The 27,361-nt window shown below is 51.2% G+C and overlaps 8 protein-coding genes across 8 annotated transcripts; 5 read left to right on the top strand and 3 right to left on the bottom strand.

Moving 5' to 3' along the window:
- Positions 1–142: 142 nt before the first annotated feature.
- BDZ83DRAFT_702785 (oxidase) lies at positions 143–1,923 on the bottom strand. Its single transcript, XM_060511467.1, has 3 exons — positions 905–1,923; positions 676–850; positions 143–608 (listed from the first exon to the last, which is right to left on the bottom strand). The coding sequence occupies exons 1-3, from the start codon at positions 1,713–1,715 to the stop codon at positions 278–280; spliced, it is 1,317 nt and encodes a 438-aa protein (XP_060363208.1). The 5' UTR covers positions 1,716–1,923; the 3' UTR covers positions 143–277.
- A 1,686-nt stretch (positions 1,924–3,609) lies between these two features.
- On the top strand, positions 3,610–5,354 carry BDZ83DRAFT_581440 (CFEM domain-containing protein; the record flags this gene model as incomplete). The annotated part of the gene is made up of 8 exons (XM_060505459.1): positions 3,610–3,720; positions 3,782–3,920; positions 3,977–4,161; positions 4,218–4,254; positions 4,307–4,374; positions 4,426–4,808; positions 4,865–4,932; positions 4,987–5,354. 8 exons carry the CDS (start codon positions 3,610–3,612, stop codon positions 5,352–5,354), a joined length of 1,359 nt encoding a protein of 452 aa, XP_060363207.1.
- A 1,737-nt stretch (positions 5,355–7,091) lies between these two features.
- On the top strand, positions 7,092–9,441 carry BDZ83DRAFT_702783 (uncharacterized protein; the record flags this gene model as incomplete). Its single annotated transcript, XM_060511466.1, has 4 exons — positions 7,092–7,150; positions 7,209–7,476; positions 7,536–8,177; positions 8,244–9,441. 4 exons carry the CDS (start codon positions 7,092–7,094, stop codon positions 9,315–9,317), a joined length of 2,043 nt encoding a protein of 680 aa, XP_060363206.1. The 3' UTR covers positions 9,318–9,441.
- Positions 9,442–13,595: 4,154 nt separating this feature from the next.
- On the top strand, positions 13,596–16,240 carry BDZ83DRAFT_781996 (glycosyl hydrolase family 3 N terminal domain-containing protein). The gene is made up of 3 exons (XM_060515554.1): positions 13,596–13,787; positions 13,848–14,166; positions 14,220–16,240. The coding sequence occupies exons 1-3, from the start codon at positions 13,619–13,621 to the stop codon at positions 16,174–16,176; spliced, it is 2,445 nt and encodes an 814-aa protein (XP_060363205.1). The 5' UTR covers positions 13,596–13,618; the 3' UTR covers positions 16,177–16,240.
- A 216-nt stretch (positions 16,241–16,456) lies between these two features.
- BDZ83DRAFT_627166 (uncharacterized protein) lies at positions 16,457–17,279 on the top strand. Its single transcript, XM_060508614.1, has 3 exons — positions 16,457–16,744; positions 16,804–16,948; positions 17,139–17,279. The coding sequence occupies exons 1-3, from the start codon at positions 16,594–16,596 to the stop codon at positions 17,227–17,229; spliced, it is 387 nt and encodes a 128-aa protein (XP_060363204.1). The 5' UTR covers positions 16,457–16,593; the 3' UTR covers positions 17,230–17,279.
- A 771-nt stretch (positions 17,280–18,050) lies between these two features.
- BDZ83DRAFT_753779 (UbiA prenyltransferase) lies at positions 18,051–19,085 on the top strand (the record flags this gene model as incomplete). The annotated part of the gene is made up of 2 exons (XM_060514393.1): positions 18,051–18,143; positions 18,210–19,085. The coding sequence occupies 2 exons, from the start codon at positions 18,051–18,053 to the stop codon at positions 19,083–19,085; spliced, it is 969 nt and encodes a 322-aa protein (XP_060363203.1).
- A 375-nt stretch (positions 19,086–19,460) lies between these two features.
- BDZ83DRAFT_397065 (uncharacterized protein) lies at positions 19,461–20,055 on the bottom strand. Its single transcript, XM_060502824.1, has 2 exons — positions 19,961–20,055; positions 19,461–19,898 (listed from the first exon to the last, which is right to left on the bottom strand). Exons 1-2 carry the CDS (start codon positions 19,971–19,973, stop codon positions 19,558–19,560), a joined length of 354 nt encoding a protein of 117 aa, XP_060363202.1. The 5' UTR covers positions 19,974–20,055; the 3' UTR covers positions 19,461–19,557.
- A 1,047-nt stretch (positions 20,056–21,102) lies between these two features.
- BDZ83DRAFT_581472 (uncharacterized protein) lies at positions 21,103–23,576 on the bottom strand (the record flags this gene model as incomplete). The annotated part of the gene is made up of 5 exons (XM_060505464.1): positions 21,103–22,212; positions 22,247–22,470; positions 22,531–22,867; positions 22,922–23,062; positions 23,139–23,576. 5 exons carry the CDS (start codon positions 23,574–23,576, stop codon positions 21,103–21,105), a joined length of 2,250 nt encoding a protein of 749 aa, XP_060363201.1.
- Positions 23,577–27,361: the final 3,785 nt, after the last annotated feature.

Here is a 27,361-nt window from a genome sequence, read left to right as displayed (position 1 = left end):
TCACAGTTTGCGTAGAGAAGAAAGCAAGCTGGTTTGCTTACTTCTCTTGGCAACAAAGTGTATCATTGGTGACCTTTGAGTCACTACAGAGTCAGGCGTCTCGAAGGTCTAAGTCTTTCCTGGAACGCGAAGAGCAAAAACTGACCGAGATTATTGCTTCAACAGCAAGATTATGAATTAAATAGGGTATAGATCGGCTGATAATAGTCTTGTCGCTTATGCAGGGTTGGCTCTACATTACTCTGAATCATGGCATTCAGAGACGAGGATGACCATCTCAAAGAATGTTGTCAGCCATCTTCGCGCCGGGGTATTGTTCCTTGAGGCCTTCATCCAGGCTCTTTCCGCCTACAGTCATGTCCTTGAAGGCCGGGCAGGCCAAGTTGAGGATGGCGGCGCCAACAGTGTCGGTGACAAGCTTGAGAGGCGCCTCAATGATGGTAAAGATCGTGGACAGCGAGTTTGGTGAGGCGGTCTTGAGAATCTCAAAGACGAAGCACAGCAGGTTGTTGCCCTCCAACAGCTTGGTGAGGTTCAGGACACCCCCAGTAAGATCCGCAAGGTTGACTCCCGCAAAGCTGTTGACCTTTCCCATGTTTCCGCCGATGCTGTAGAGCGAACGTTGTTAGCATAGTGCTTCTTTATCTTTCAGTGTAATACTTATGATGCACGTACCTTCCCAACTCTGGGTACTTGGCAATCCAGGCGAGGAGATCCAAGTTCAGCTGGACCAAGCCGTAGTCCACCGGCGTACGGTACCAGTTCTCTGGAATACGTTCCCAGCCTTTGTTGTACGTGAGATTGCCCTCTTCGCCCTCTACAGCGAAGAAACTCTTCAGTGTGGCCTTGTCTGAAGGGAATCAGTACCTCAATTCACTCTCTGATAAAGGGGCTGACAACTTACTCAAGAGGCCAGTGGGATTCTCCGCGGAGTGGTTCGCAAACAAGCGGCAAGCAAACAAAAAGCCCGCGTTTCGAGCAATCATGCCGGTGAAAGGACCATAGTAGAAGTTTGGGTTGGTCGCAATAGTCTCATTGAAGCGAATCGAGGCTCTGTCGGCAAATAACTCAAAGTTGTAATCGCCCTCGCCGGAAGACGTGTCGTAGAAGGACTGGAACTGCTCCATGACCATGGTCGAAGCGTCTCCTGTCATGTACAAGTCGGCTCTAGTGTTGGAAGAATCGCCCTCAATGATGTTATGGGAGCCATTGAGTCCGCGAGGCGTACCAAGGAGACCGATAAGATTGCCCAGGATGTTGTTGGATCCGCTGGCAGCATCTCCAATGGAGAAACCTGGGTTGAGAGATAGAGGGTTTCCGACGAAAACAGTTCCCATCACTCCCAAAATCGTCGAAAGCTCCAATCCCATGCCAAACACAGTGTTGATAGCGGCCGTGACCTCGACTAAACTCGTCACACCCTTGCGGCTGATGTAGCCGTGGTTCGCCAGGGCATTCAGCCCCGGGCAGGGACCACGCTGGGCGCCATTCTTAAAGTCGGGTGCGATGAACTTATGGTCGCCGGTGACATCGATAGGTGTTGTCAATGGGTCGAATAGAAGTCTCTTCTCATGTACCTCGTGGAAGGCGCTGGCGATGTGTCCGGAGAGCTTGGATGAGAGCTCCTCTCTGAGGGCATCAGCTGCGTATGCGGGGAACCCAAGGACGCCGCTGCCGAAGCAGGGCAGAATAGAAAGAGCGTAATGCAGCTTCATAGTGAAGTGGCCAAGTCAAAAAGAGTGTGAGAATCGAATGATATGACGTGGGGTTGAAAGAGTGACGATGGATGACTGACGGCTGCCGGTGGGCTTGTATCAATGATCTAGAGGTGGAGGATTTGAAATCGGAACATTATTCTTGGCCAGTCCCTTTTACTATGGAAGTTTGACGGGCCGCTGGTTCCGCGACGTGCGGAAACCAAACATTGGGATCAACTCGAGTTGGCCTAATCGTGGGCATCGGAAGACTGCCGGCCAGGAGAAACAACATGGGTGGTTAGGTATCGTGGGCTTCATTGTAGTGGCCCCCAAATCCCACCGGCACTTTCGCCTTCCTCATCATGATAGGAAAAAGATCTTCTCAGGCTTCTTAGCTGCTCAATCTCAATTTTACTCATTGGGAATATGGTATCAATCTGTTGGAAAAGGCGACTCCCATTCCCTAGGGTGATAGTTGGGGTTGCCCGGTTGGTTGTTGTCAAGTGAACTTTACCAGTTTAGCTCGAGTACCCCCCTGGCCAGCATGTAACCCTTTAGAAATGAGCAATTGTCATATCGAGGCAGCCCAGGATTGATAACTCGAGCGATCTGCATTCGAATTCCCCGATGGCCCCATTTTCGAACTCTGAGGTCTCCAAAACTTTGACGGACTCTCCGGGAACGCAGCAAACTTCCGTCAACGTCTGCTAGCGTGAGCATTAGCACTTGTGAAGTTGTACAATTTGACTGCCCACTGATCGACTTGGAGAAACTAAGACTGGAGAAAAGCCCAGGCTTACAGAGTTGCATTGAGGTGCCGAAGTCCACCAGAGTGCCGATTCGGATTCTCACGCTTCCCGACTAAACCGCACACCGCTGGTCGGCGCCCCTGCACGGTGCAGTGGTTCCGGTTCCATGGCTCGACGGATGCGATGTGCTGCCCATCCGCAAGACATCAGGGGCAGATTCCTACGGGCCCCCAGCACTTGTGGCAGTGTCAGACGCAATTCGGCAAATTCTCGTCACCCTTGTATTCCTGAACCCTATTCGAGCACTTTACAACGAAGATCTCCAACAAAAACCGGGCATGGAATACTCCGTACAGAGAGAATTTGAGATAGAAACATCCACTACACAGAGTCTCCGCGATTACTGCATCCCACCGCCTTCGCCGTCTGCTCCTGTACTGCCTCATCAGCTCAACCCACAGTCTGTGGGCTTGAAGTCGTAATGGCAGAGTCTAGGATGACTAGCACGTGGCCCAGTCGCAGGGTCTGAAACAGATCCCTGTCTGTCATAATTCACGATGCACCCCGCTAGACATGGGATCCCGGAAGGCTGACCGCTCCATATTTGACGTGTTTGGCAACGGTCTTTCAGGAGAAGAAGAAATGCAACATGCTCGCCTTGCCGCTTTCGAAGTATGATGTCTAAGATGACTTTCAGAGAGGGTTACATAGGTGATCAGGGGGCGCTCATTATGCAACAGGGTAGATATACCAATCGAGCTAGTAGGGCTTGATGATTTGCGCCAAGAAGTGGCAAAGACCAACGAAGACTCTTCATGGGAAGTCAGAAAGATCAGGGCCCGTCTGACGCAGTTGAATCAACGATTCAACGCGTCCCGTATCTGTTGATGGACACCTGCCCACAAATTGAAACAACCCTGCTGCCAGCTAACTTCCCAGAACCTGGTTTTGTCTTCGATGAAATGGAAACAATAACGTACGCCGGGATGTCGGCAGATGTGGCACAGATTTGGCGCCTCTTGGACCAAAAAATGAAAGAGCATTGAATAAGTCTTCATACCGACGGGATTCAGTCATTCATTCTTCTCCGTCTCTTCTCCTTCTTCCTTCTTTCCTCTTCTTCGAATTCCGTTTCCAGCCCCTCAAAGCTGGGACTAGAAACCATGAAATTCTTCGCTTTTGTTTTGTTACTTTCGGCGTGGTGTCATGGCGTGTGGGGTTTGTCCAAAACAGTTGATACCCCCGCGTCCACGGAGACTCCTCCGTTGTGCGGCGTAAGTCATGGCATCCATCCGGCTGGCTGCTGGACGACTCTAGGAACTGACATTGGAATAGTTGCAATGCATTCAATCAGTGACTTTGGCAACGCAGCTATGTTCGCTCACCAACGCAACTTGTATATGCACCAATGTCGAGCTGAATGAGAAAATTTCACTTTGTGTGCACTCCAATTGCACTGTTCGGGAGGCACTACGTATGTTACTACTTGCGAGTGTTGACTGAAAGTTGACGTACTTACGATCCTACCAGTGGTTCAAAGTTACTCCAAGCACACTTGCGGTGCACCTTCACGGGACAGAACTGCATTAGTATGGGTCACCGGAGTGGTTTTTCTTGTTCTTGGCCTTTTGGCGTTTGTGTTGAGAGTCATGGCTCGACTTTGCCTGGGTGGCCAGTCTTGGGGGCCAGACGACTGGGTTATGTGCATTGCGGTGGTGAGTCAAATCCCTTCTGCCCTGCGCAAATTATCGAGTTACTAACAGAATGCTAGGGCATGATGATACCACTCAATGCTCTATCCGTCCCAAGTAAGTCTTTCCATGTCGAGTCAATAATTCATGATGCTGACTCGTCGCCAAGTCTCTCAAGTTGCTCTGGGCAAGGACATTTGGAATGTTCACCCTGACGACGTGACACAATTTCTCTATGTAAGTCTTTTTCTGCAGATGTTCAGTGCCTTGACTGACTTTTAGTAATAGCTCTTTTACTGGGACGAGCTTCTCTACCTTGGCGCTTTGCCAGTCACCAAAATCTCAATTCTTCTCTTTTACCTCAAAATCTTTCCCAAAAGAGAAATAAGAATTGGCTGCTGGGTTCTTATCGGGCTCAACGTCGCATACTTCATTACCTTCGAACTCATCTCGATCTTCCAGTGCCGTCCGATCGATGGGGCCTGGAGAGCATGGGACAAGGAATACCCGGCAAAATGCAACAATATCAACATCCAGGGTTGGGCTGCGGCAATCATCAACATTCTTTTGGACTTGGCCACGTTGATTCTTCCATTGAAAGAATTGTACAATCTTTCGCTGTCCACAAAGAAGAAGCTCATGGTTATTCTGATGTTCAGCGTTGGCTTCTTGTATGCTTGGCGGATTCTTCATCCCGCAGAACTGTTCGCTGACAAAATCTATTTAGTGTCACTATTGTGAGTGTGGTGCGGTTGCATTCGCTGGCCAGCTATGCAACTACCAGCAATGCGACGCGTATGTTCCCACCCAACGTATCAGTGAGAAAGAATCAAGCTAACGTGATGCCAGAGGACTACGTCGAGGTCGGATACTGGAGCACTATTGAGGTTCCGGTAGGCGTCATCTGTGCCAGCATGCCTGCCATTCGCTCTCTATTCAGTCTGGTCTTTCCCAAGGTGTTTGGCACCACTCAAAGGGGCAAATCAAACTACGCCAATCTCTCTAGCCAACAGAAGGATCTTTCCAACTCCCAGAAAGTTTCATCCAAGGGCTCATCAAAACCAGCTATTCGAGTGCTCAAGGAGTTCACAGTCCGGTCGAGACATCGGGATGATGTCTCCTACGTCGAGCATGAACTCACGACAGGGCCGTTCGCAGACCCCAGTTCACGCCCGTCATCAGAAAAGAAGCCCATTACTCCACATGAATCTGTGTGAGCAGGGCATCATGAGGAATTTTACTAGCCGGCGTTTGCTTGCTGTTCCTTACTCTCACTCATTCACTCACTTCCTTCTTTCGGCAATATTTAGACATACAGAAGAGGATCGATCCTGCTACCATCTTTTTTAATTTTGACAGCACAAAGCTGCACCGAGATACCACATACGAACATAGAACATAAACATAATTCATACCGTCATTACGGAAGTCAAACCCTGCCTTGAGACTTTGCTTCAGTCCGCATTACCCGCCAGGTCAAAGTCCGAGACCCATGTCCCACGCCATCCAGATCAAGTCATGTTTCCTTGGAAATGTTTCTCTTGATTAGCCCTACCCCAGACCTAGCTTACGGATACGCTAAAAACCCGAACGCCACTTGACGGGATGAGAATTCTCTTAATGGCCGTTGATTATTGCGCTAGCCAGTATGAGCGTTGAGCAGCAAACATGAAAGCTCGAACAGTGGAGCAGAGTCGTTGGAACAAGGGTTGTTGTCAAGGGTCTCCTCAACGCAATGCCGATCTCTGCCTTCTTCTGGCATTGAAGGAGCTTCACGTCTTTCATTCCTATCTCGTCAAAACTTTCTCTGCAGAGCGAATCCCTCTCGCAGAGTCCCATTCTCATTTTCTTCCCCTGCGAAATCAATCTTTCTCGAAGGTTTCAGTGGCATGCGGTGGGGGCTATGCCATTTCCATCTTGGGACCTATTGGGGGTCTGGTCCCCCCGTTGTATCTGTCATTACGATCGTCTGCCTTGCAGTTTTAGCCCAGCCGGGGGCTAGGAAGCGGTCCGTAGAAAGACTGCCCGCAGCAATGTCTGAGTCAACCTCCCTGCAAAGCCATTGTCAGAGCGCATATCGGCTCCCTCGCGCCCGCAACCCTTGTTAATGCTGAAGCATCACAAATAACGCCAACGTCTAACGACGAACTTAGCATTATGTCTGCGTTGCATCGTCGAATTCAGCTTCTTGGCAGCTTCTATGCCAACGGCCACTCTTCATCGCAAGAGGCCTGGACAGACTTTCTGATGCGTGATCTAAGGTTTCTCATGGCATTGATTCCTTGTCCATCGTGGACTCATGGCTTTCCTCAAGTGACCAACGCTGAATGCGGAAGCCTGCTTAACCTTGTATTCTTCCAGCCCCGAATCAGTTCTCTGGACTTTTCCGCAATCCCTGAGTTGGAGGGTGGCATCGGCAATGGCAATTAACCCACTTACCTTCTGCCCTTGTGTTGAAACTTGACGGACGAGCAGGGCATGGTTGGCATGGGTTTTCCTTATCCATGAGGACTTCGAAGGTTGGGATCCTGGCTCCCGAAGAGGAGAAATACAGTTTCCATCGTGGCCATGGAGTAGTCCACCCAAAAAGAAGTCGTCATTGAGGACGATCAACATGAAGAGTCGGCATCTTGAAGCGGAGCAGGAACACGGCATCTCCTAAGGCCTGTCACCTCGGACAATTCTCATCCCCTAAACTGACAGTCCTCCGATGGGCCTCACTTCTAAAAGACAGGGCTTTGTTACCAGACCGCCTATCAACACCGCTTAGGTAATGGCTGACCTCTCCTTTCTTTCCATTCAAGCTGTCTCATCACTACCGTTGACCCAGAATATCAAGCTTTCAAATGCGGCTCGTCTTCGATCTGACTCGATGTTCTGAGACCTTTGTATCCATCTGACCCATTGTCACTCTTTTTTCTCTTTCTAGCAGCCAGTGTTGCCAAGCGCCCAAGATGCGCGTTTCACTCCTTTTCACACTCATTACTGTTTTGGCCGACTCAGCCTCTTCCATGTAAGTCGTTACAGGCAGACTTCTTCTGGGAGACCCAAACAATTGACGTTTTCATTAGCGCTGTCCCATGGAAGACTGCACGGCAACAGCCTCGTCATGAGCCCTTCATTGGTCGACGCGCCGCCAACACCACTCTTGACAACTATGACTATGTCATTGTTGGCTCGGGTCCTGGAGGAGGCCCTGTTGCGGCCAACCTTGCCATCGCCGGATACAAGGTGTTGCTGATTGATGCTGGAGGAGATTCAGGCGACTCGTGGACGGAGAAGGTCCCAGCTCTTCACCTTATGTCCACTGAGTTCGAGGACACAAGATGGAACTACTTTGTAAGTCTTCTAAGTACGCGAAGAGCGTGATATAAAGTGCCTTGACTAATATCATGTAGGTCAACCACTATCCCGACCTCGAGCAGCAGAAGAGAGATTCCAAGATGACGTACGAAATGCCCGACGGCAGTCTCTACGTAGGGCTTAATCCTCCAGCTGAAGCAACCCCTCTCGGTGTCTGGTATCCTCGCGCAGGAACTTTGGGAGGCTGTTCTCGCCACAACGCTCTCATCACCATCAACGCTCATGACAGCGATTGGACCAACATCGCCACTCTCACCGGCGATGATACCTGGAAGCCAGACAACATGCGCTCGTACTTCCAAAAGATCGAGAAGAACATGTACCTTCCATCAAGCATCATTGGACACGGCTACAGTGGATGGCTTGGTACCTCGCTCACTTCTCTGTCACTGGTGGTTGAAGACCAGAAGCTGCTGTCGTTGATTATCTCTGCTGCTACTGCCATGGGAAAGAGCCTTCTGGGATTAGTGCTTAGCACTGTCACTGGCCTCGGCCAGGTCCTCCTTCGTGACCTCAATGCTCCGGGTCAAACTAGCAAGACTGGATTATACCAGGTTCCGCTTTCGATGACTAATTCCATCCGCGGTGGTCCCAGAGATCTGATTTTGGATACTGCCAACGCTGTCAATGCTGATGGATCGCGTAAGTATCACCTTGACATCAAGCTCGACACTCTCGTAAGTTCATTTTAACCAAAGTTTCATAAAACTTAATACATCGTTTCATTTACTAACCTTCTTTAGGTCACCAAGATTCGATTTGATGAGAGTGGTGACAAGCCTCGCGCTGTTGGTGTCGATTTCTTAGAGGGCTCTAGCCTTTACCGTGCTGATCCCCGCGCAGCATCTGCTTCAACAACAGGCTCTGGTAGCGTTGATGCCACTCGGGAGGTCATCATCTCTGCTGGTTCTTTCAACACACCTCAGCTTCTGAAGCTCAGTGGTCTTGGTCCGAAGGCTGAGCTCGACTCTTTCAAGATTCCTGTTGTCGTCGATCTCCCAGGTGTCGGAACCAACATGCAGGATCGCTACGAGGCAACCGTGATCGGCAAGACCAACAGCGACTTCGTCATCACAAGCAAGTGCACCTTCTTAGAGACGTCTCCCGATCCTTGCCTTGAGGACTACCAGAACGGCCTTGAGCCCATCACCAAGGGCGTCTACGCCACCAATGGTATCGCGATTGCCGTTATTCTCAAGTCTTCCGTCGCCGAGAACGAGCCCGACTTGCTCATCTCCGGTGCACCGGCAAAGTTCAAGGGCTACTTCCCCGGCTACGCGTCTGACTCGCTCGCGGACGCACAGCACTGGGCATGGATCATTCTCAAGGCTCACAGTAGAAACAATGCCGGTACCGTGACTTTGAAGTCGACTGATCCCAGGGACATGCCCCTCATCAACTTCAACTACTACGACACGGGCGTCAACAGCAACGGGGAGGCCGACAAGGATCTTCAGGCTACCTATGAGGGCTTCGAGTTCACCCGAAAGGCCTTTGACAGCCTCATCCCGCTCGACGGCAGCTTCCCCGAGGTTTGGCCCGGTACCAACACCTCCACGGAAGCGGACGCCAAGCAGTTCCTCAAGGACGAGACATGGGGACATCATGCTTCGTGCACTTGTCCTATTGGTGCCGATGATGACCCGATGGCTGTTCTTGACACCAATTTCAAGGTTCGCGGTACCGAGGGCCTCAGGGTTGTCGATGCTAGTGTCTTCCCAAAGATCCCTGGATTCTACATTGCATTGCCTTTATACATAGTTTCGGAGAAGGCTAGCGATGTAATTATCCAAGAAGCCAAGGCGTCGTCATCTTAAGAACTCCAGAACCATTCAACACTCGCAGGCGATTCCTGCGCGAATCACAACTTCGTCCCAGCGCGCGTACTGGTCTCGGCTTTGGATAGATTAATATTTTAAATTAGTAATACAAAGATACCACATTCATTTCAAAAGCTTTTGTCACACTGTTGTGCGACCTGATTTGACGCAAATATGGACTGGCATGAAAGAAGCCAGTGTGATTCTCGCCAGTGAAATAAGTATTTAGCTGGAAATAGGATAATGGTCTTTAGAAATTGCTGAGCGATGGGGGTGATATCATCGCTGATTATGGCGATTAGAAGAAAAGTGAGAAAGTTGTATTCTGTGGAGAACCCTTGGCCTAAATTCATCATCTTGATTACTGAAGTTGAGAATACTATGCCGTTCATGTGCTCAAATGAAGTCTTGAGTAAAACAACCCGATTCCGATTACATTTACAACATATTACTAGCTCGCACATGTAAAACACATGAACATCCATGCAAAACTAAATGGATATCAAGAGTAGAATGGGATATCAGTCTGTTTACGAGAAATCAACCACTTAAAAGGTGTTATTTAAGGGCATATGGTAATAAGTCAACTTTTCGAAAAGTTACATATGGTATGTAGTTGAGGTATGTGAACCGCCAATGATGACTTAAGCATCCCAAGTAACAAATAAGGTTAATTGAAAAGAGTCACTCACGTGTGGGCTTGGGTATTTGTAAAGGCTTAAGGGATGTCATGACTGGAAAACCTAATTTATGTTTGGAAAGCTTTTGCTCTGAAGTTGCAGTCACCCAGCTACGTGCACTGAGATTAGGCTGATAGCAGATCCATTCTGACACGGATGCACAACGCGCTGTTACTGGAAGTACTATGATTGAGAGAACCCCTTCTCTAAGACAGCTCAAGTCCGAATTGGTATGGAGGTAGAGATAGTCACCGCACACGTGACGAAATAATCAATAGTACCAATCATCACACAACAAGTTAACACCAGCTTTGCCCCCACTACTTAAGCGTGACAAAAGTACAGGCCGGGAGCCTTTGACTTCATTTCCATATCGTGAAGTCACCTGGTTTGGGCCCAGTTGTTGTTGTGGTTTTGCTGGTCACCAACTACTTGCTACGAGCACTGAGCAAGCCACCGCAACAGGGGACACGTCCACACTTATGTATCTTTGATCACCCAGGCATCTTCAGGATTTTCCTTCTGTAGAAGTCTGGCAGGCCTCCAAGTACGACATCATAGCTTCTAAAGTGCCCTGGCCTTGAAAGTTTGGTGCACGTTGATCTCACACATTGTTGTGGGCGAGGAAGTCAGAACTAGGCCCTACAGAAATCACAGAGCTTGCATTTATTGACTCGAGTAAAAGTGCTCACATGATTGGAACGATTCTCTTCTCATCCACTCCGCTGCTCACACGACCACGCACTTACCCAAGCGGGAATAGAATGGATTTCTGGCAGCTGTTTCAAGGAGAGCCGCAAACGATCGACGCCAGTGGTAGTATGCAAGCAGGGTCCACGGAATTGGATTCCTGGCATCTTGCAGATGTCCCATGACGACAATATAGTCAGGAACAACTCAATGAGTTGAGCCTCAGCGGGGCATCCGTATGTCACATCACACGACGTTCCCCTGCGTTTGCCCTCATATATACGTTCTACTTAATACATCCCGAGAAGACATCATGGTACTCATGTGGTCGCTCAGTGGACTTTTAGTGATAAGTAGTCACTTCCCGCCTAGTTTGATAGGTGAAGACTTCTGACTCACAAACATTGAACAGACTGGTAATCGAAATCGTCCTTGAAAGCTGCCAACTCTTCTCATATTGTTATAGGAGTTGGAGCTCCAAATTATAGAGTACCCAAATGTAGAATTGCCGAGCGAGTGAGTCGTGACTATCGACTGTGCACTTACAAGGCGTGACCGCACGTCATACGAGAAACATACGTAGTAGCGGAAGATTGGACTTAGTCGACAGGCCGGTCAACACCCATTGTCAGATGGAAAAGAAGGAGCAGAAAACAACAGATTTCTTTTCGATTCAATTGCGCAAGTAATGGATCATTCACTTTTGACCCCCCACTTCGGGCTCGCGATGTCGGAACCCGGAAACAGGGCTACTCCCGAGGTCGACCTCGGCTATGAAATGAACATCAAAAAACCTCAATAAGTCTATATCCGGAAATCCCCATTGTATGATTGAATCTGTGCTATGGTATGACATGACCTTGACACCGGAACATGAGGTTATGGTTAAAAGGTGCGCGTCCAATTTCCAATGCGTGATGAAAAGGGCCGAATAGATCGACGCTTGAGCACTTCGCGCTCCGACCCCAGTATGGATACAAGAACCCCAAAACTCCACAATATCCATCATGGGAACAGCATCGGATTCCGAAGGAGCCTCACGAACCTGGAGGAGTGGGAAGCTGCGTGACAGGCAAACATCAGTCAAGGTACCCGCATGGCAACCCAGGCTCCAGCTGAGGGCTGACAAACCCTGAGAGGCGGTAGAGGTCTAGTTCTCCAAAACTTGCATGGTTAACTCCACAAAACTCAACTGTTTCCCCATGGGTGTGGTCTGCTTGGGAGGAGTGGCACGGTGATTTGATGGGGCCTGGATATCCCACAAATTGCTGTATCCAGCAGTCTACTAGCATCGAATGCCGGCATTCTGCCCGGGCGTGGAATTATCATGACGTAGGCGCTGCTCACGAGACCTCTCGCACCGGGGCACTGGAATATTGGGAGAATGGAGTCGGGCACGCAAATATTTTACTATTGTCGGCATCGTGAACGGCTTTTCTACCATGGATCAAGACGGACTCTTGGCGTTCAGACCGGACCCCGCGCTAATCGGCCGATCAACAGGTCGGCACTGCTGAATAGCCGTTGTTTTACCGGCGGCAGGCTCCTCGATTTTCTCTTTGACATGTTCCACAGAGCACGAGGCTCGGTTTTCAGCGTAAATCATGACCCGAAGGCGAAGAACAGGGCCGATTAGATGTGCGGGGAAACCGGGGATACTGGGACAGAGTACTGTTTCTCTCCGATTTGGGACGACCAGTTCCACGGCCTTGGCCCCCAGAGTCCCCTCAATTTCTGAGTGTTCATGAAGAGATTCCCCTAAAGAGCTACTCCAACCGCCATCACGAAGAAATTTCAAAGAAAAAACCTGCGTCTAGAGTCCTCTAGTGTCGGCGCAATGTCGGACCTCCACACAAAGTCGTGTGTCCCAGTGGTCCACTCACCTTAACGGCGGGGGCGGGGGTGGCTGGGATGAAGCCGGGGCGGTTCTTCTGCTTTTTGAAAAGCCGGTACGGAGCAAGCTTTGGGTGAGGTGAATGAGTGTTCGGACCGGGGGTTTGCTCAGGAAAACAAAAGCTTGGAGTCTCCAGGTTTTCCAGCTGTCACCCGATCCGCATCCCCCACATATTGGCTCGTGTTCCTTGTCCCGCCCACAGCGGCAGTTCTCCGGAAGTTAACTTTGAATGCTACGGCGGAAACACCGACAGTCAGGCGCGCCATGTGTGATTATTACTCCATTCTACTCTGAAGACTTTGCCCGTCGTTGGTAAAGCGACTCCATGTCGGTAGCCAGCAGTCGGCTTGATGCGGACTTATCGCTGGTAGTTCTGGAAGCCGGGCGGTGAAGGGTGCTGAGACCTGTTGAAAGAGTCGATGGTTCTAGAGGCCCAATGACTCGATCTTCCCGCTTAACAGCTGTTCCAGCGATTCTATGACTAGTCATACCCGCCGTTAAGAGAATTACACCCCACAACCCATATGACGATGTGTGGCCACCCCTAATCAGACTGGGGACTCGGCAAGATTCGGCCTCCCCACGTGTATAGCAAAGCCTTTTTCCGGACCTTGCCGTCGGTTTGGCAACCATCTAGAAACTAAGCCTAGTGTAGTCATCGTGTGCGTCGCTGGAAAATCTACGGCTGATTACCCTGCCCAATATCCCACCACTTCGCGTCTTGGTGAGCATCTTGCGGGTGTCAACCGGTGCGGGGCCGACTTCCGGACCATGACGATGTGCATTACCAATGGGAACGCGATCATGATCAGGTTTTCCCCGACTTTGTCGTTGCCCGCGCGGAGGTTACGGGGAAGAGGAGGGGCCTATCCAGGTCACCGGCGAGCAGAGTGCGAAGGCGACGAGGATATGGTGGACTGACGTTGCTGCCGACGATGAACAGGTAACATATAAAGGACGGCATGTAACCCCCAATCGATGGAAATTTGAGATCTTCAGCACAAGCCGCCAGTCAACAGCTCAAGGATCTCAAAATGTCCGCAGCTCTGTCTCTCTTCCTATCCGGCCTTCTGTTGGCACCCTCAGTCAACGCTCAGGCGTATGACTCTGGTGACCGATCTGAAGATGCCTTCAGCTGGATTCAGCCGGTGAACACCACCATCCTCGGTCCTTACGGGGACTCTGAGCCAGTCTACCCTTCCCGTAAGTTTCTCGGATCACATCTGTGACTTTATGATCAAAATATCTAACTCAACTATGAAGCCAACATCACTGGTACCGGTTGGGAGGATGCCCTCGCCAAGGCAAGGGAGTTCGTCTCTCAACTGACTATTGAGGAGAAGGCCGATATGGTCACTGGACAACCCGGTCCTTGCGTCGGAAACATTGTCGCAATCCCTCGTCTTGGTTTCCAGGGTCTCTGCCTCCAGGATGGCCCCCTGTCAATCCGTGTTGCCGACTACGCCAGTGTCTTCTCCGCCGGTGTCTCTGCTGCGGCCACCTGGGATAGAGATATTCTCTACGAGAGAGGCCTTGCCATGGGCAAGGAGTTCAAGGCGAAGGGTGCCCACATTGCTCTCAGGTTTGTCCATCTCCGTACACTCATTAGGTCCAACACCTACTGACCACTCAAAGCCCCGTCGCTGGCCCCCTCGGCCGCAGTGCCTACTCCGGCAGAAACTGGGAGGGCTTCAGTCCCGACCCTTACCTGACTGGTGTCGCCATGGAGGAGACTATCACCGGCCACCAGGATGCTGGTGTCCAGGCTACTGCTAAGCACTGGATTCTCAACGAGCAGGAGACCATGCGCAACCCGACTTTCGACCCCAATGGTACTGCCACAGACATTGAGGAACAGGCCCTCTCCTCCAACGTCGATGACAGAACCGCCCACGAGCTCTACATCTGGCCTTTTGCCAACGCTGTCAAGGCCAAGGCTTCTTCCTTCATGTGCTCTTACCAGCGCATCAACGGTTCCTACGGTTGCCAGAACTCCAAGTCTCTGAACGGTCTTCTGAAGACTGAGCTCGGATTTGATGGTTACGTTATGTCCGACTGGGGTGCCACCCACACTGGTGTTGCCGCCATCGAGGCCGGTCTTGATATGGATATGCCTGGCGGTATCGGCAAGTACGGCATGGACTGGAAGTCTGGATCTTTCTTCGGCGGCAACGTCACTACTGCTGTTAACAACGGTACCCTCAACGTCGCCCGCGTTGATGACATGATCGTTCGCATTATGACTCCCTACTACTGGCTCAACCAGGACAAGGAATACCCTACCGTCGACCCCTCCACTGGCGACCTCAACACCTTCTCCCCCAGATCCACCTGGGTTCGTGAGTTCAACCTGACTGGCGAGCGCAGCCGTGATGTTCGTGAGAACCACGGTGAGCTGATCCGCAAGCACGGCGCCGCCGCCGCCGTCCTTCTCAAGAATGAGAACAAGGCTCTTCCCCTCAAGGCTCCCAAGTCCATCGCTGTCTTTGGCAACGATGCTGGCGAAGACACTCAGGGATTCTACAACCAGGCTGACTTCGAGTACGGCACTCTCGTCGCTGGTGGTGGATCCGGCACCGGTCGTCTGACTTACCTCGTCACCCCCCTCGAAGCCATCAAGGCTCGCGCTTCCAAGGACGGTGCCCTCGTCCAGCAGTGGCTGAACAACACCCTCATCATCAACTCCAACGTCACCGATCTCTGGGTTCCCAAGGCCCCCGAGGTCTGTCTCGTCTTCCTCAAGACCTGGGCTGAGGAGGCCGCTGACCGCCAGCACTTGAGCGTCGACTGGGACGGCAACGACGTCGTCGAGAGCGTCGCCAAGGACTGCAACAACACCATTGTCATCACCCACTCTTCCGGCATCAACGACCTTCCCTGGGCCGACCACCCCAATGTCACGGCCATCCTCGCCGCCCACTTCCCTGGCCAGGAGTCCGGTAACTCCCTCGTCGACGTCCTCTACGGCGATGTCAACCCCTCTGCCAGACTTCCCTACACCATTGCCCTGAACGGCACCGACTACAACGCTCCTCCCACCACCGGCATCAACACCACCGGCTGGTACGACTGGCAGAGTTGGTTCGATGAGAAGCTCGAGATCGACTACCGCTACTTCGATGCCCACAACATCTCTGTCCGCTACGAGTTCGGCTTCGGTCTCAGCTACACCACCTTCGAGGTCGCCGACTTTGAGGCTAGCCCCGTCGAGCAGGATATCACCTCCGCCCCTGAGCAGCGCCCCGTCGAGCCCGGTGGAAACCCCGCCCTCTGGGAGACCATCTACAACGCTACCGTTTCCATCACCAACTCTGGCGATGTGGAGGGTGCCGCCGTTCCCCAGCTCTACGTCACCTTCCCAGACTCCACGCCGGCGGGCACTCCCCCCAAGCAGCTTCGCGGTTTCGAGAAGGTTCCCCTTGCCGCCGGCGAGACCAAGAAGGTCGGTTTCGAGCTGATGCGTCGCGATCTCAGCTACTGGGACGTTGTCTCTCAGCAGTGGCTCATCCCCGAGGGCGAGTTCACCCTCAGCCTCGGATGGAGCAGCAGAGACTTGAAGGCTACCGCCCAGATTACCCCTGTGCAGGCGTAAGTCTTTGGTTAATTGGTAGATATTTCAGTGGAGGAATGATACGATGGACGAATTATGACTCTGGATAATATTAGTAATGTCTGGATAACAGTAAAATAAACCTTTTTCACGTTCAAGCGACTCTGAATGCCGAAAGTGAGCATCCCATCCGCATAGTCAAGATTTGAGGACTTTGGAATGCATCAACGCAAGTTGGACGGTGTAACAGGCTGTGCACAATAGAAAAGACTTGATCTCAACGTTGACTATACCATCTTGGCCAACAAAATTGACGCCTTGTGCGAAGTTCTGTCTGTATATGCTCCATCTTGATGGACTAAAGCCTCGTTTTCCTTGCAACTCAGCCATTCACTATTATTCTGCGCTGAACACATTCAAGCCCTTCCTCAGTTCCTAACAGACGGCATCTATGCTGTGATGGTCGCTAATCTTGTCTGTAGTGCAATGCGAAAGAAGGGACTCATGAACGAGTCGACCTTGACAACAACGGTGCTGCAGACCTGCAATTGCTCCTGCATACGTACAAGCGAGGGCGAGTCCCAGAGCACATCGCACTTGCTTGGGGAGACTGGTAGCACCAGGAACTTAACAGCGACTCACATGACGTACTCAACGGAAAGAACTTACTTGAACTTGTGCTGGACTGGTCCGTCACTAGGTTTGCCGTCGTGATTCTCACACCAGTAGTGCTAAGCCTCGTCATCGGACTGTGGTTCAACTCAAAGGACTGGACGGACCGAACCACCATCCAGACTGCTTGGTCTATCGCATCCTACATTGTGACAGCAGAAGGTTGTAAGTATCTTATGTTCCGGATTGAACGAGTTTCAAACAGAGCACGCTAACCATTTTTAGTCGTTGCTGCTTTACTTGGTATTATGAGCAGTCTTGCCGATCAATAGGCTTTAATTGCACAACACGTCATGTCCGATAAATTGCGAAAAACAGCCTTCCTAACTTACAGGATTTGTATTAATAGTACACTTGTATGGCTTTGATCATGCCAAACCATTGGAACTTAATACTGTCGCCTTCCTTGCTAATGGAGTGTGATCGAATGCCTTGTATCTATCCGAGATATCGAATTTCAAACATCGACGGTGAGCCCGGATTCGATTCCATCAGTTTCGTATTCTCAATCTCATCAAGTACTCTAAGTTGATGTAGGTCTTGACTGTTTAGTACTCTAAGCGGTGAACATGCTGATATGTTGTGGGGCGCAGGGCTAGACCAAACGAGACTGTGGCGTCGAACTTGAAAGCTGAAGCTTATCACCGCAAGGTGCTCGTTATCTGATGAGAGGCCGCGGACTTTTCAGCTCTCCACAATTTAGGTTAGGAACGTGTTCGAAATATGTAACACGGCCCAATTCAACTCAAGAGGGAATTGCTGCGGCGGTGCGGCCAGCCCGAGACAAGCTGCGTTTGCTAGTTCGACCCTCACGCCTAGCTACGAGGCAGCTAGAGTTCAGCTTCCCGAAATCTTATACCGGGATTAGACTTAGTTAAAAGATTTATCCTCAGCAAATGTCCCCGACTGGACTCTCCTTTGGGAATTCGTCCCGTAGCTTCGGGTAAACCGGCCTGCCTCACGGAAATCCTCCAATCGTCTCTTGCCAGGATACAGTTCCCAATGTTGCGAGGCGCGCAGACACGGCAACATCAGACGATGTCGTCACATCCACAATCCTTGGACTTTCCGGCCAAGCAAACTGCCATCTTCGGCGCGGACTTCCCCACGTCGCTTGGTAGTCAGGCGACTGATTGAAATAGCAGGTTGATTTCCACCTTCCAGCCAGCATCATGAGCATTCACAGTCCAGATTCTCAGCGACATTTTGGTTTGGCAGGAAAGTGCTGTCATACGAACGACATCATGACAGTTGTTGGAAACAATATCTTGGCTGAGAAGCCTTCGGGCGCTCCCGCACCGGAACTTTACAGATCTGTACTTAAGCGCTGGACTTTGGTAAGGAAACATCTCCGCTTGGACGTTGCGCAACGCTCCCGTAAGCATTGTATTGATCCTTTTCAGGCACATACCGCATCCTTTCATCTCAAGACTCTCTATTTGTTTACTAGGAGCGACATCAAGACCGTACTAGCCCCTCAAATTATTTTCATCACAGCAGCAGTGTTCAGTCGTGAATCACTCACGACAGCATTCGATCAAACGAAATACTCAAATCTTCAGAGACTACCCCTGGCAATCCTGTGGATATGGCTCAACTTGATCGTGTGCGGTATCTCAAACCAGCGACTCGCGGACTCCATCGTCGAAGACGAGCATAACAAACCCTGGCGGCCACTGGCTGCGAAGCGGTTGACGCCCGCACAAGCCCAACGACTTCTTCTCGGCATGATACCTCTCGTGGTCACAGCGAGCGCGTTTGTGGGGGGGTTCAAACCAACGATATCGATGATGACCCTTCTATGGATGTATAACGACCTCGACGGAAGCAGTATCAACATCTGGGCGCGCAACGCGATCAATACGGGCGGTATCATGTGTTTCAGTGCTGGGGCTTTGGAGGTCATCTCTGGCGGGGATCTCCTTCCGAAGGCGTGGGCTTGGATCGGGGTGACCGGAGCCGTCATCGCCACTACAGTCCAAGCGCTGGATTTCCCAGATATGGAGGGAGATCAAGCTAGGGGTCGCAAGACCATCCCGCTGCTATACGGCGAAGGAATTGCTCGCGGCGGACTGGCCGTGATGGTCTTGCTGTGGTCCACTGCGTGTCCGCTGTTCTGGAACCTTCGACCGGCGGCCTGGGCGGCTCCTTTGGGAGTGGGAGCCTTGATGGCTGCATTGACGATGATGAGGCGGAACGAGAAGTCTGACGATATTGTAGCGAAGCTGTGGTGTCTGTGGCTGGCTGTCTTATATGTCTTACCTCTTTTCGCAGCGTAGGTACAGGTGTTCAGCAGAAGAGCATGTGTGTGCAGCAAAAGATGTCGTAACCTCGATTTCCAAAAACTGAGAGTTGTAAGCACCGGGCAGGATCAGCTGGATGAAGTATGAGAGAAAGGCCAACATGCTGAGCCAAGGCCAGCAATACAAAGACCTTCTCCAAATTGTTTGGGGAGCATATGTCGCTGAGTACATGAGAATATCACCTCAATGGACTGTCCTCATTCACCATCAAAGAAGCGCATTGTATGTACAGGCTATATCCAAGCCTGTAGGGCAGAAATTGATCCCCTTGTCTGGGCAATCTTCATCATTATACATGGCATAGCGTGAATGTTGTCAATTTGCGACTTGATCTTTTTTGTGAATCTCATTCCCGAATTTGACTGGTCCTGGTGATGCACACCCAAGATACCGCATCTGTCATGCTTCCCAATAATCATCATCTCTGTGGCTTCCATTCATGATACTCCTAAGCCTTCTTCGTCTCCTCCACGGACTCAATGCCAGGAACGCGCCAGTCGCAGCCGCAGGTACAGCCCCAGGAGGCATTCTCACAGTCGGTGTGGCGCTGATCGTAGCGTAGCTTGCCGGAGCTGTCGCAGCGGTAGTTGTAAGGGTGATACTCGCACCAGAGCTTGCTAAGGGGGCAGACGATGTCGCATTCGCGAGTTTGGAGGACAGTATCCTTGGCCTCGGTGTTGACGATGTCGACTCCATCCCTCTTGTTGAGGCCCTGACGGATCTTGTGGGGGTTAAAGCTAGGGCCGGCAGCGACGCCACTGGCAAGGGCGGCAGCACCAGTCAGGACAACTGTGGTTTTACTGTCAGGTTTTTTTCATGATGGATATTTGACTGCATTTGAACTAACTTGCCTCGAAATCTCATTTTGGAGGCCGTGATGTCTGTCCCTTGGTCGTGGTTGATAATGTGAGTTGTGGAAGGAGAGTTTGTCAACAGGCGATGGCGGTGACGGGGGAGGTGAGATGTCGAAGAAAGATGGGGAGGTCTCAAGCTACTGAGTCAATATATAAATACTCAATGAGAATTCCGTGAAGGCTCTCGAGTACAGAAATCTGTCGAGTATTCCTGACTGACCGCCCTTGCTGCCTGTGAAGTTTGGTTGACTGAGTAACGATGGAAGGAGCAAACAATCATCACCAAGTCCAGCTGCTTTTGTTCTTTCCTTGGACGAGTCCCCTGCCAGAAATTTGATCAATACACTCTCATTAAGGCCCGTATGCAATGATGATCATGCTGGCCCAGCTGCGGTGCTCTGTTCACATGTAGATCACTTGTGTAACATCAGGAACGCCTTGCAATCAATTACCAGCATAGACTGAAAGTCGTGACTAACTCAGCCAGTGCGTGAGGAGCACATTGCCAAGTTGGAACAGGTAAAGAGATACCTTTTGGCAGCTTGAAATCATTTCAGTGAGTGATATTGACTTGGCTCAATTAAGGCACTTACCATTTTGAATCCTTGGTCCGGGCGTGTCCAGACACTTACCCATTTTGAACGGTTAATGGTGTGATGGTATGATAGTATCTGCATTTGTTCCACCAGGAAGAGATCCTAGCATATTCCTTTTGTCTATGTCAGTAACAGATTGACGCTGGGGATTGCTTGCCATGCACATGCCGAGCGACATTGAACAAACACTATCCATGGTGTACTACAAACCGTGCCGCAGCCAAGATACACAACACCTCAAGATGATCACCCTCGGCACCTTTCTTCCGGCCAGCCTCAACACTAATAGTCTAGTTCAAAACTTGAACAAAAACTTCAACAACGAAATATACTTAAGTTGCTAATTGTCTTATACACATGAATAGATATTACCCTCAATAAACTCATCAGACAATCGTCGTGTTTTGATTCTTCAAGTTGTGTTATGTCCAGTTCAGTACTAGATACTTTTTGCGCCTCAAATAATGTTACAGGTGCCAGAAGCAAATACACGCTATGTCCACTCTAATGCTCCGATAGACTTATGTTCCACAAAACAAACCATCAACGCCTTTCACCTCCAGACTTTTGTCTCTCAGACTGGCCAAGCCATGCAGTTTGCTCGTCCAACCGGCTGTAATGCGCATCAATCACCTCCTGGTTCAGGTAATTCAACCTGTGACCACACCTCGTCCACTTAACGTCATGGGCCGTGGCTGAATCATCGCAGCATCCTCCCCAGCAGTCTCCGATTCGGTCAATGACCGACTGGAACTTGGCCTTCTCACTCCTCCGGCTCCGGTCAATAATGTTGAGCATCGTGGGAATTGCGACCTCGTGGAACAGATCCGCGCAACCGTAGACGGATGACAGGAAAATAAAGTCGGCAAAGAAGCGTCGAGGAATGTAGAAAATGTCCGACCAGCCTACGCAAAACTCCTTTTCCTCGATCGTGTAGCCGCGGTTCATCCGGATAATCTCGCCGTTGACGGTGACGGCCTTCTCGTTCCACTTGTGGTACCATCCCCACCATTGCGGAAACTTCTGCCAGTCTGTCATACACATGTACCGCGGTCCGTCGCCCTCGAACTGCCGCGTGTTATGAGATGTCGGGAACCAGATGGATTCGCGGTTCTCGTCGACCCAGGCCATCGGGTCGATCCAGGAGTCGAAGTGGAAGTACATCAAGCCTTCGATATCGGGTTGCTCATCGAGGATGAGCTTCATCGTCCTGGCCACCTGCATGTAGATCGTCTCGTGGTGCGGGTATTGCGAGTGAGTGAGATTGTGCCAGTCCGCGGGCTTGTCCTCGATCATCTCCGGCATGGAGATATGAACAGTGTGGTAGAAGGGCTTGTATTTCATGAGCAGAGGCACGCGCTCCATGCGCTTCGCATTCCAGCGAATCATGGCGAGCGTGTTGCTAAAGGGTGAGACAGTAAGATTGCCAGGGCCCGTTGAGATCTTGTACGGTTCTTGCTTATCCGTGAAGGGCGTGATGATTTCGGCCGGGGGTGTTGAGCAGTGTCCGTCGGTGTCGTCTCTCATGACAAGTCGGTACTCGGGGGTATGCGGGAGTTCAGAAAGTGTCGCGTAGGGAATGATGCCTGCGCCTAGGAAGCTGGCAAGGGTGAGAAGGCCAAACTTTGCTTTCTGTGAGAGTGTTAGGTTGCCCTCATCAGAGTACTCAAGTATCAAGATGACCGACCTTGTAGGATGGAGGCGGCGCGAAAGAGTTCGGCGCGTCATCCACGGAACTGATGTACTCTTTTAACGGAGCATATTTCATGTATGCCAGCGAAGCGACGAAGATGAGCACTGTGCCGGGTATGAGGAACATGCTGTATCGGGACAAGAAGAAGTGCGCGGACACGAGCATCAACACGACACTAGTGGTGTCGTTGATGAACCATCTCACCCACGAGTCGCCCCCTGTGTAACGTCAGCAATCTTCTTCGAGAACCCCAAAGTGGGACCGTGTCCAGAACATACTCTTCTGTGCAACCGTGGTAATCAGAGCCACAAGTGTGGTCATGAACACCACCGACAAGCCCTTGCTGTCGTAACCGCCGAAGAAAGTGGGTTCGAAGGAGCTGTATAGTCGTACAAGCGCATGCACGAGCAGGTTGAGTATCGCACCGAAAGCTCCCAAAACAATGTTTGCGCCGTTCGAGCTCAAGTCGGTAGCTTTCAAAAGCTTCTCGCTGTGAATGTCGGATAAGGCACTGAAGCTGGCCTGGCCGACAATGCTGACGTAGAGGGGAAGCTGGTATGTCGATGCCCTCGTGCGATGTTGTGGGTAGAACTGGGACAGTACCAGACCCGACGTCTACTCCTGTTTAGCAGCTGAACTGGAATACCAGAAGCTATGCGAATGACCTACCTGGATCAAGAAAGCCATCCATCGGGTCTTGGGGCCCTTCAGTCCAAGAGCGGGCGTCGTGACCAGAGCTGCTGCGACCATGATACCGCTCCTCGTGATGGAGACGGTGCCTGGATCGCTGACCAAATAGTTGAGAAACAACTTGGGAAAAATGTTAGCTTTTGCCTCATCCAATGTTGCGCCAGCGCCAAGTGCCAAGCGCTTTGACCTCCCATACCAAGTTGTTGCTGAGCATTTGCAGTAAAGCAATCCTCATCAGTCCGAACCTCAAGTCCGTGTCTCCCCAGACATAACGCCAGAATGCCCTCGCGCCTCCAATGCGAGGAGCTTGTCGTGATAGCTTCTCCGCAGCGTACTCGCCAGACGATCGTCCGTCCTCATCAACGCCAAGATCCAAGTCCTCCGACCCGTTGCCCAGCGAAGAGTACTCGGTGCTGGTATTTCGTCGGCGAATCTCGCGCTTCAGTAGCAAAGTCGCAATCAAGAACCTCAAAAATTCGGATATCGTTAAACTCGAAGACGGCGAAAAGTTGAACTGCCCTCGCTCGCGGGAATTCCAGAGATTGACCGCCGCGCCGACCTGTAGGAGCACCAGCCCAAGCGCGGCGAGACACGGGACCAGCCCGGCGCCACCGGATCCGGCTACCGCCAGCATTCGGCGGAAGATGGACCGGTTCACGGCCATGGCGAGAGAAGAAAGGAGAAAGGAGTGTAAGGCGGTGGCGCGAGTTCGTCTCGATCGCTTTCCGTTGTGTTTTTCACCAGTTTTGACGAGAAATCATGATTTCGCAACCACCGCGAGTCGAAAAGAAGAGGACAGAACGCTTGGCCCTTTTTTCCTCGCTGCGAAAATACGAGTCGTGGCGGGGGCGATCAGCGTCGCAAAAAAGGTCCCCTCGGCCTCCAGACAATAGCAGGGCGGTTCGCACGGAATCTGCTGGGGGCCAGGTTAAAACCGGGGACTTTACAGGGGATGAGAATCGAAATCGAGTTTGAATTCCCCAATCTGACCACGCTGTGGACGCCCCGGTACGAGATCGTCAGCGTTCAGCTTCGGTTGCGTGGAGCGAGTACGGATGTGGACGGCTCTCGAAAAAAAGGGGGGTGTTCGTCAGTCAGCGCGGGTGACTTCGATGTCGTGATTGTGAATAGTATCATGGATGAACGCGAAAGCCGTTGGTATGGGAGGTACAATGGTTTTGTCTGGCCTTGAGCTCGACACTCGAAGCTTAATTTGGTGCTAATCAAAAGTATTTTAAGGATCTGAGGCAACCCAGACCCAGGCAAAGGCATCCCCTTAACATTGCAGTTACAATTCTGGCAGCGAATTAATTAGCACGGCTGTCGCCTGTTTGTATGATCCCCGTCAATCTGGGTGTTGGACTGAACGCCAAGTGGACCGATGAGCTTTGGGAACATTTGGAAGTATCCGTTTGTTAAACCTTCCGATGTGGGCGCCCGGCAGTGCTTGATTGCAGCTTTGCCCGATCAGTTAGGTGATCACAAAAGAGGAGATTCGACCGCAGTACATCAGGTACGGCACAGCGCCAGACTTGCGAAGTTGCGGCAGCATGAAGGTCGATTTCGTCGTGAAAGAGTAAAGAATCTCCGCACAAGACACCAAGTCTCCAAAAGGCCAAAGTTGGCGCGCCGCGCGTCCTGTAACATCTTCTCCTCAACAAAGGCCAGTCTTGCGGAGTAAACTTCGAGTTGACAACCACACACACTAGAAAACCATCCGAGGCTACAGATACCTGTCTCCTAACAGCTGTCTCGCCTTATGAGTGTGTGAAGGAGATGGGGCACGTGTTCGGCCCAAAGAACTAGCTTTTAACATGAGTCGCAACGGCTGTCACGGAACTGCGCATCTTCAAGGACACAGCCTGCGCCAGAAGAAGTGAGACCGGCTATCGAAATGTGGCCTGGCTGTTAGGGGCCACTCTCTTATTGGACCGTCTTATCACTCGGCGCCAGGATTGAATTCCCAATTTAGGTCGTTTGGAGGGGCCTCCCGGTTTCCCTTGTCGAGCACGGTTCAGCAATGTCGTAGCCGTGACGGCACGCAACGCTGAGAGGGAATTGCACTGCTAAGAGAGACTGGCACGCTGGCTAGGTGCGGATGGACAGACTGAAAAGCAGGGCGGCTGGTGTTGGTCCGTCCGCCCATCTTCAGTCGCTCAACTGAACTGTTCGGTACTGACAGCGACGGAATCAAGCGAAATGCTCAGCTGGGTTAATACGGGGGAACTCCGCCCGCTTACCTTGAGATCACGATACATTTATCCTGCCTTCCACCATGTCGGTAGGCGGTGGTCAGGCAGGTTCTAGACCAAGAGGGGGGTTGGAAGGAAACAAGAGTTTACATGTGGCAAGCCGAACATTCCAATCAGGGTCTGACTTGAAACACATGTGCATGTTGACCCCTACTGCGCCCAAGTCGGCTGCGAATCGGAGGACGCTTCCCTCGTAGGGCGCATGGCTAGTGTAAAATCCTACAAGCACTTCCAGGGGCGGCTATCCGAGATCTACCACATTCGACAGCGTCAATTGGGGAAGCTGAGAGGCCTGCAGGATCTCTTGTCTTGACTGCGCGACACTGCGCAAGGAATCAGATGGAGAAGGACTTTCCGGTGGTCTTGACAAGGTGCCATGAGCTTGACTTGACATTTAATCAGTCGGGTTCTTTCTCAGCTTCACCGTCCAGCAAGAAGTTGTCATACTCAAGGCCCGCTAACATCGCATACTATTGGAAAGCGCATGATGGGAGCAACTAAATAATCGGCTACGACCGCAAAGGTGACTTGCCCAAGCTGGTGTCCTATGCCATCACCACATGGCGATGGCATATACAGGCCCCCAGGATCCAGCTGAACTACTGATGAAGTGCTACAGACAGCGACTCTGCAGTCGAACCTCCCATCTGTCATCCTATGTCAAGACTGTTGGACTGATAGGCTTGACTGGCGCAAAGTTTTCCACGCGTCTGACCACGTCACTGGAGGCTACTAGGAGGTGCCATCACCTGCGTTAGCTGCGACGGCAGCGCTAGAAGTTTTCCGTCCGTCTCACTAGTTCAACCGTCAAACACACTCAGGATAGCTCACAAATCCAGGCCAGAGCGACGGGTAGGCTACTCCGATTTGAGAATACAGCAAAACCACGGTCAAACTTTCGAGTCCGGCCGCGAGCGCCACTGTTGCGGGCTCGGAGCCATGCTCCGAAGCCCTCCACTTGCCGCAAAGCGCTTCCGTTTCTGTTTAGTCATCGTCGACCTCAAGGTCTCAAACCGTGAATGGAGATTGAGGTTATACCAGAAAAGCAAAACTTTGAATGATGAATTGTCCAAACATGAACTAGAATATATATACCTTCAGTTCACACTCACTTACGTTGAGCTAACTGGGTTGCACATGACCACAAGTGGTTTACGGCTCCTAAACCCACGTTCTTATTACCCTGAAGTTGGACACAACCTGGGCAGCTTTACATTTTTCTTATCCACATCCAAATAGCCCTGGAAAAGTGGCTCAACTCACGGGCCTTGGTTCCGTAGAACGGACCGTACCGTCTTCCGAAGCCCCGCTCAACCACTGACTTCCTCTTACTATGGAAAATCACGAGCATGTGTAAGATGCCTCAGAGGTTGGCTTCTTGAGGGGCTCTACTATTTGGGATATTGTTTCTTTCATGACTTGCGCAACTCACCCATCCTCTCGACGCACCGCTACTTCAGTGTTGACAGCGCTTCTGAAAGGCCAGTGAGACACGAAATACCAGAACACAGGGTTGGATGGTTGTGGACATCGTGAAAAATACATCCCAATACCATGTGCCATGACTAGGAAATAGTTCGATGATCCCCTCCAAGTTTCAACAGACAGATGCCGGAGATACTAGACGAAATTTGGTGAAGCCTCAATTTTCAGAGAATGCATATGCCTTCATGCCAGACTTGTCAGTTCAATAGCCGCCGTCTCCACCACTCATCCAACATATCTGACTCTACTACTCTGATTCATCTACCTTATCGTCAATAAGGTTGTGGCGGAAAATCCACAAGCAGATATTATGCCCGTCTTGGCCATCTTGTTTACCTCAAAGTCCAGATTCGACAGGGTCTAGACGGGGTCCGACGCCAATCCCCCGCCTGGTCGCGTAAGCCATCACATAAGGATACCGTGTTGTAGGTAGCAAGTTTGTAAGGCTGCATCGTCCTTTTAAACTTCGACGTCAACGCCGAGCTTGAAGCGGTTTGAGATGTTGCCAAGAGAGCATCTTTCCGTACCGAAGAGGTGAATGCTCTCATTCGAGACAGCATCTGATGCTCTGCACAGATGTCGCATTAGCTGACGCAGATCTGTGTCTGAGCACTATTTGGGTTTCCTCTTCGCAGCAAGATAGAATGCCTCTCGAATTCTCATGGAAGTAGATGAGTGGCTG

Source organism: Colletotrichum acutatum (assembly GCF_030867785.1).
Source record: "Colletotrichum acutatum strain CBS 112980 chromosome Unknown BDZ83scaffold_69, whole genome shotgun sequence".
Taxonomy (NCBI): Eukaryota; Fungi; Ascomycota; class Sordariomycetes; order Glomerellales; family Glomerellaceae; genus Colletotrichum; species Colletotrichum acutatum.
This window is presented reverse-complemented; position numbering and strand designations above follow the sequence as displayed.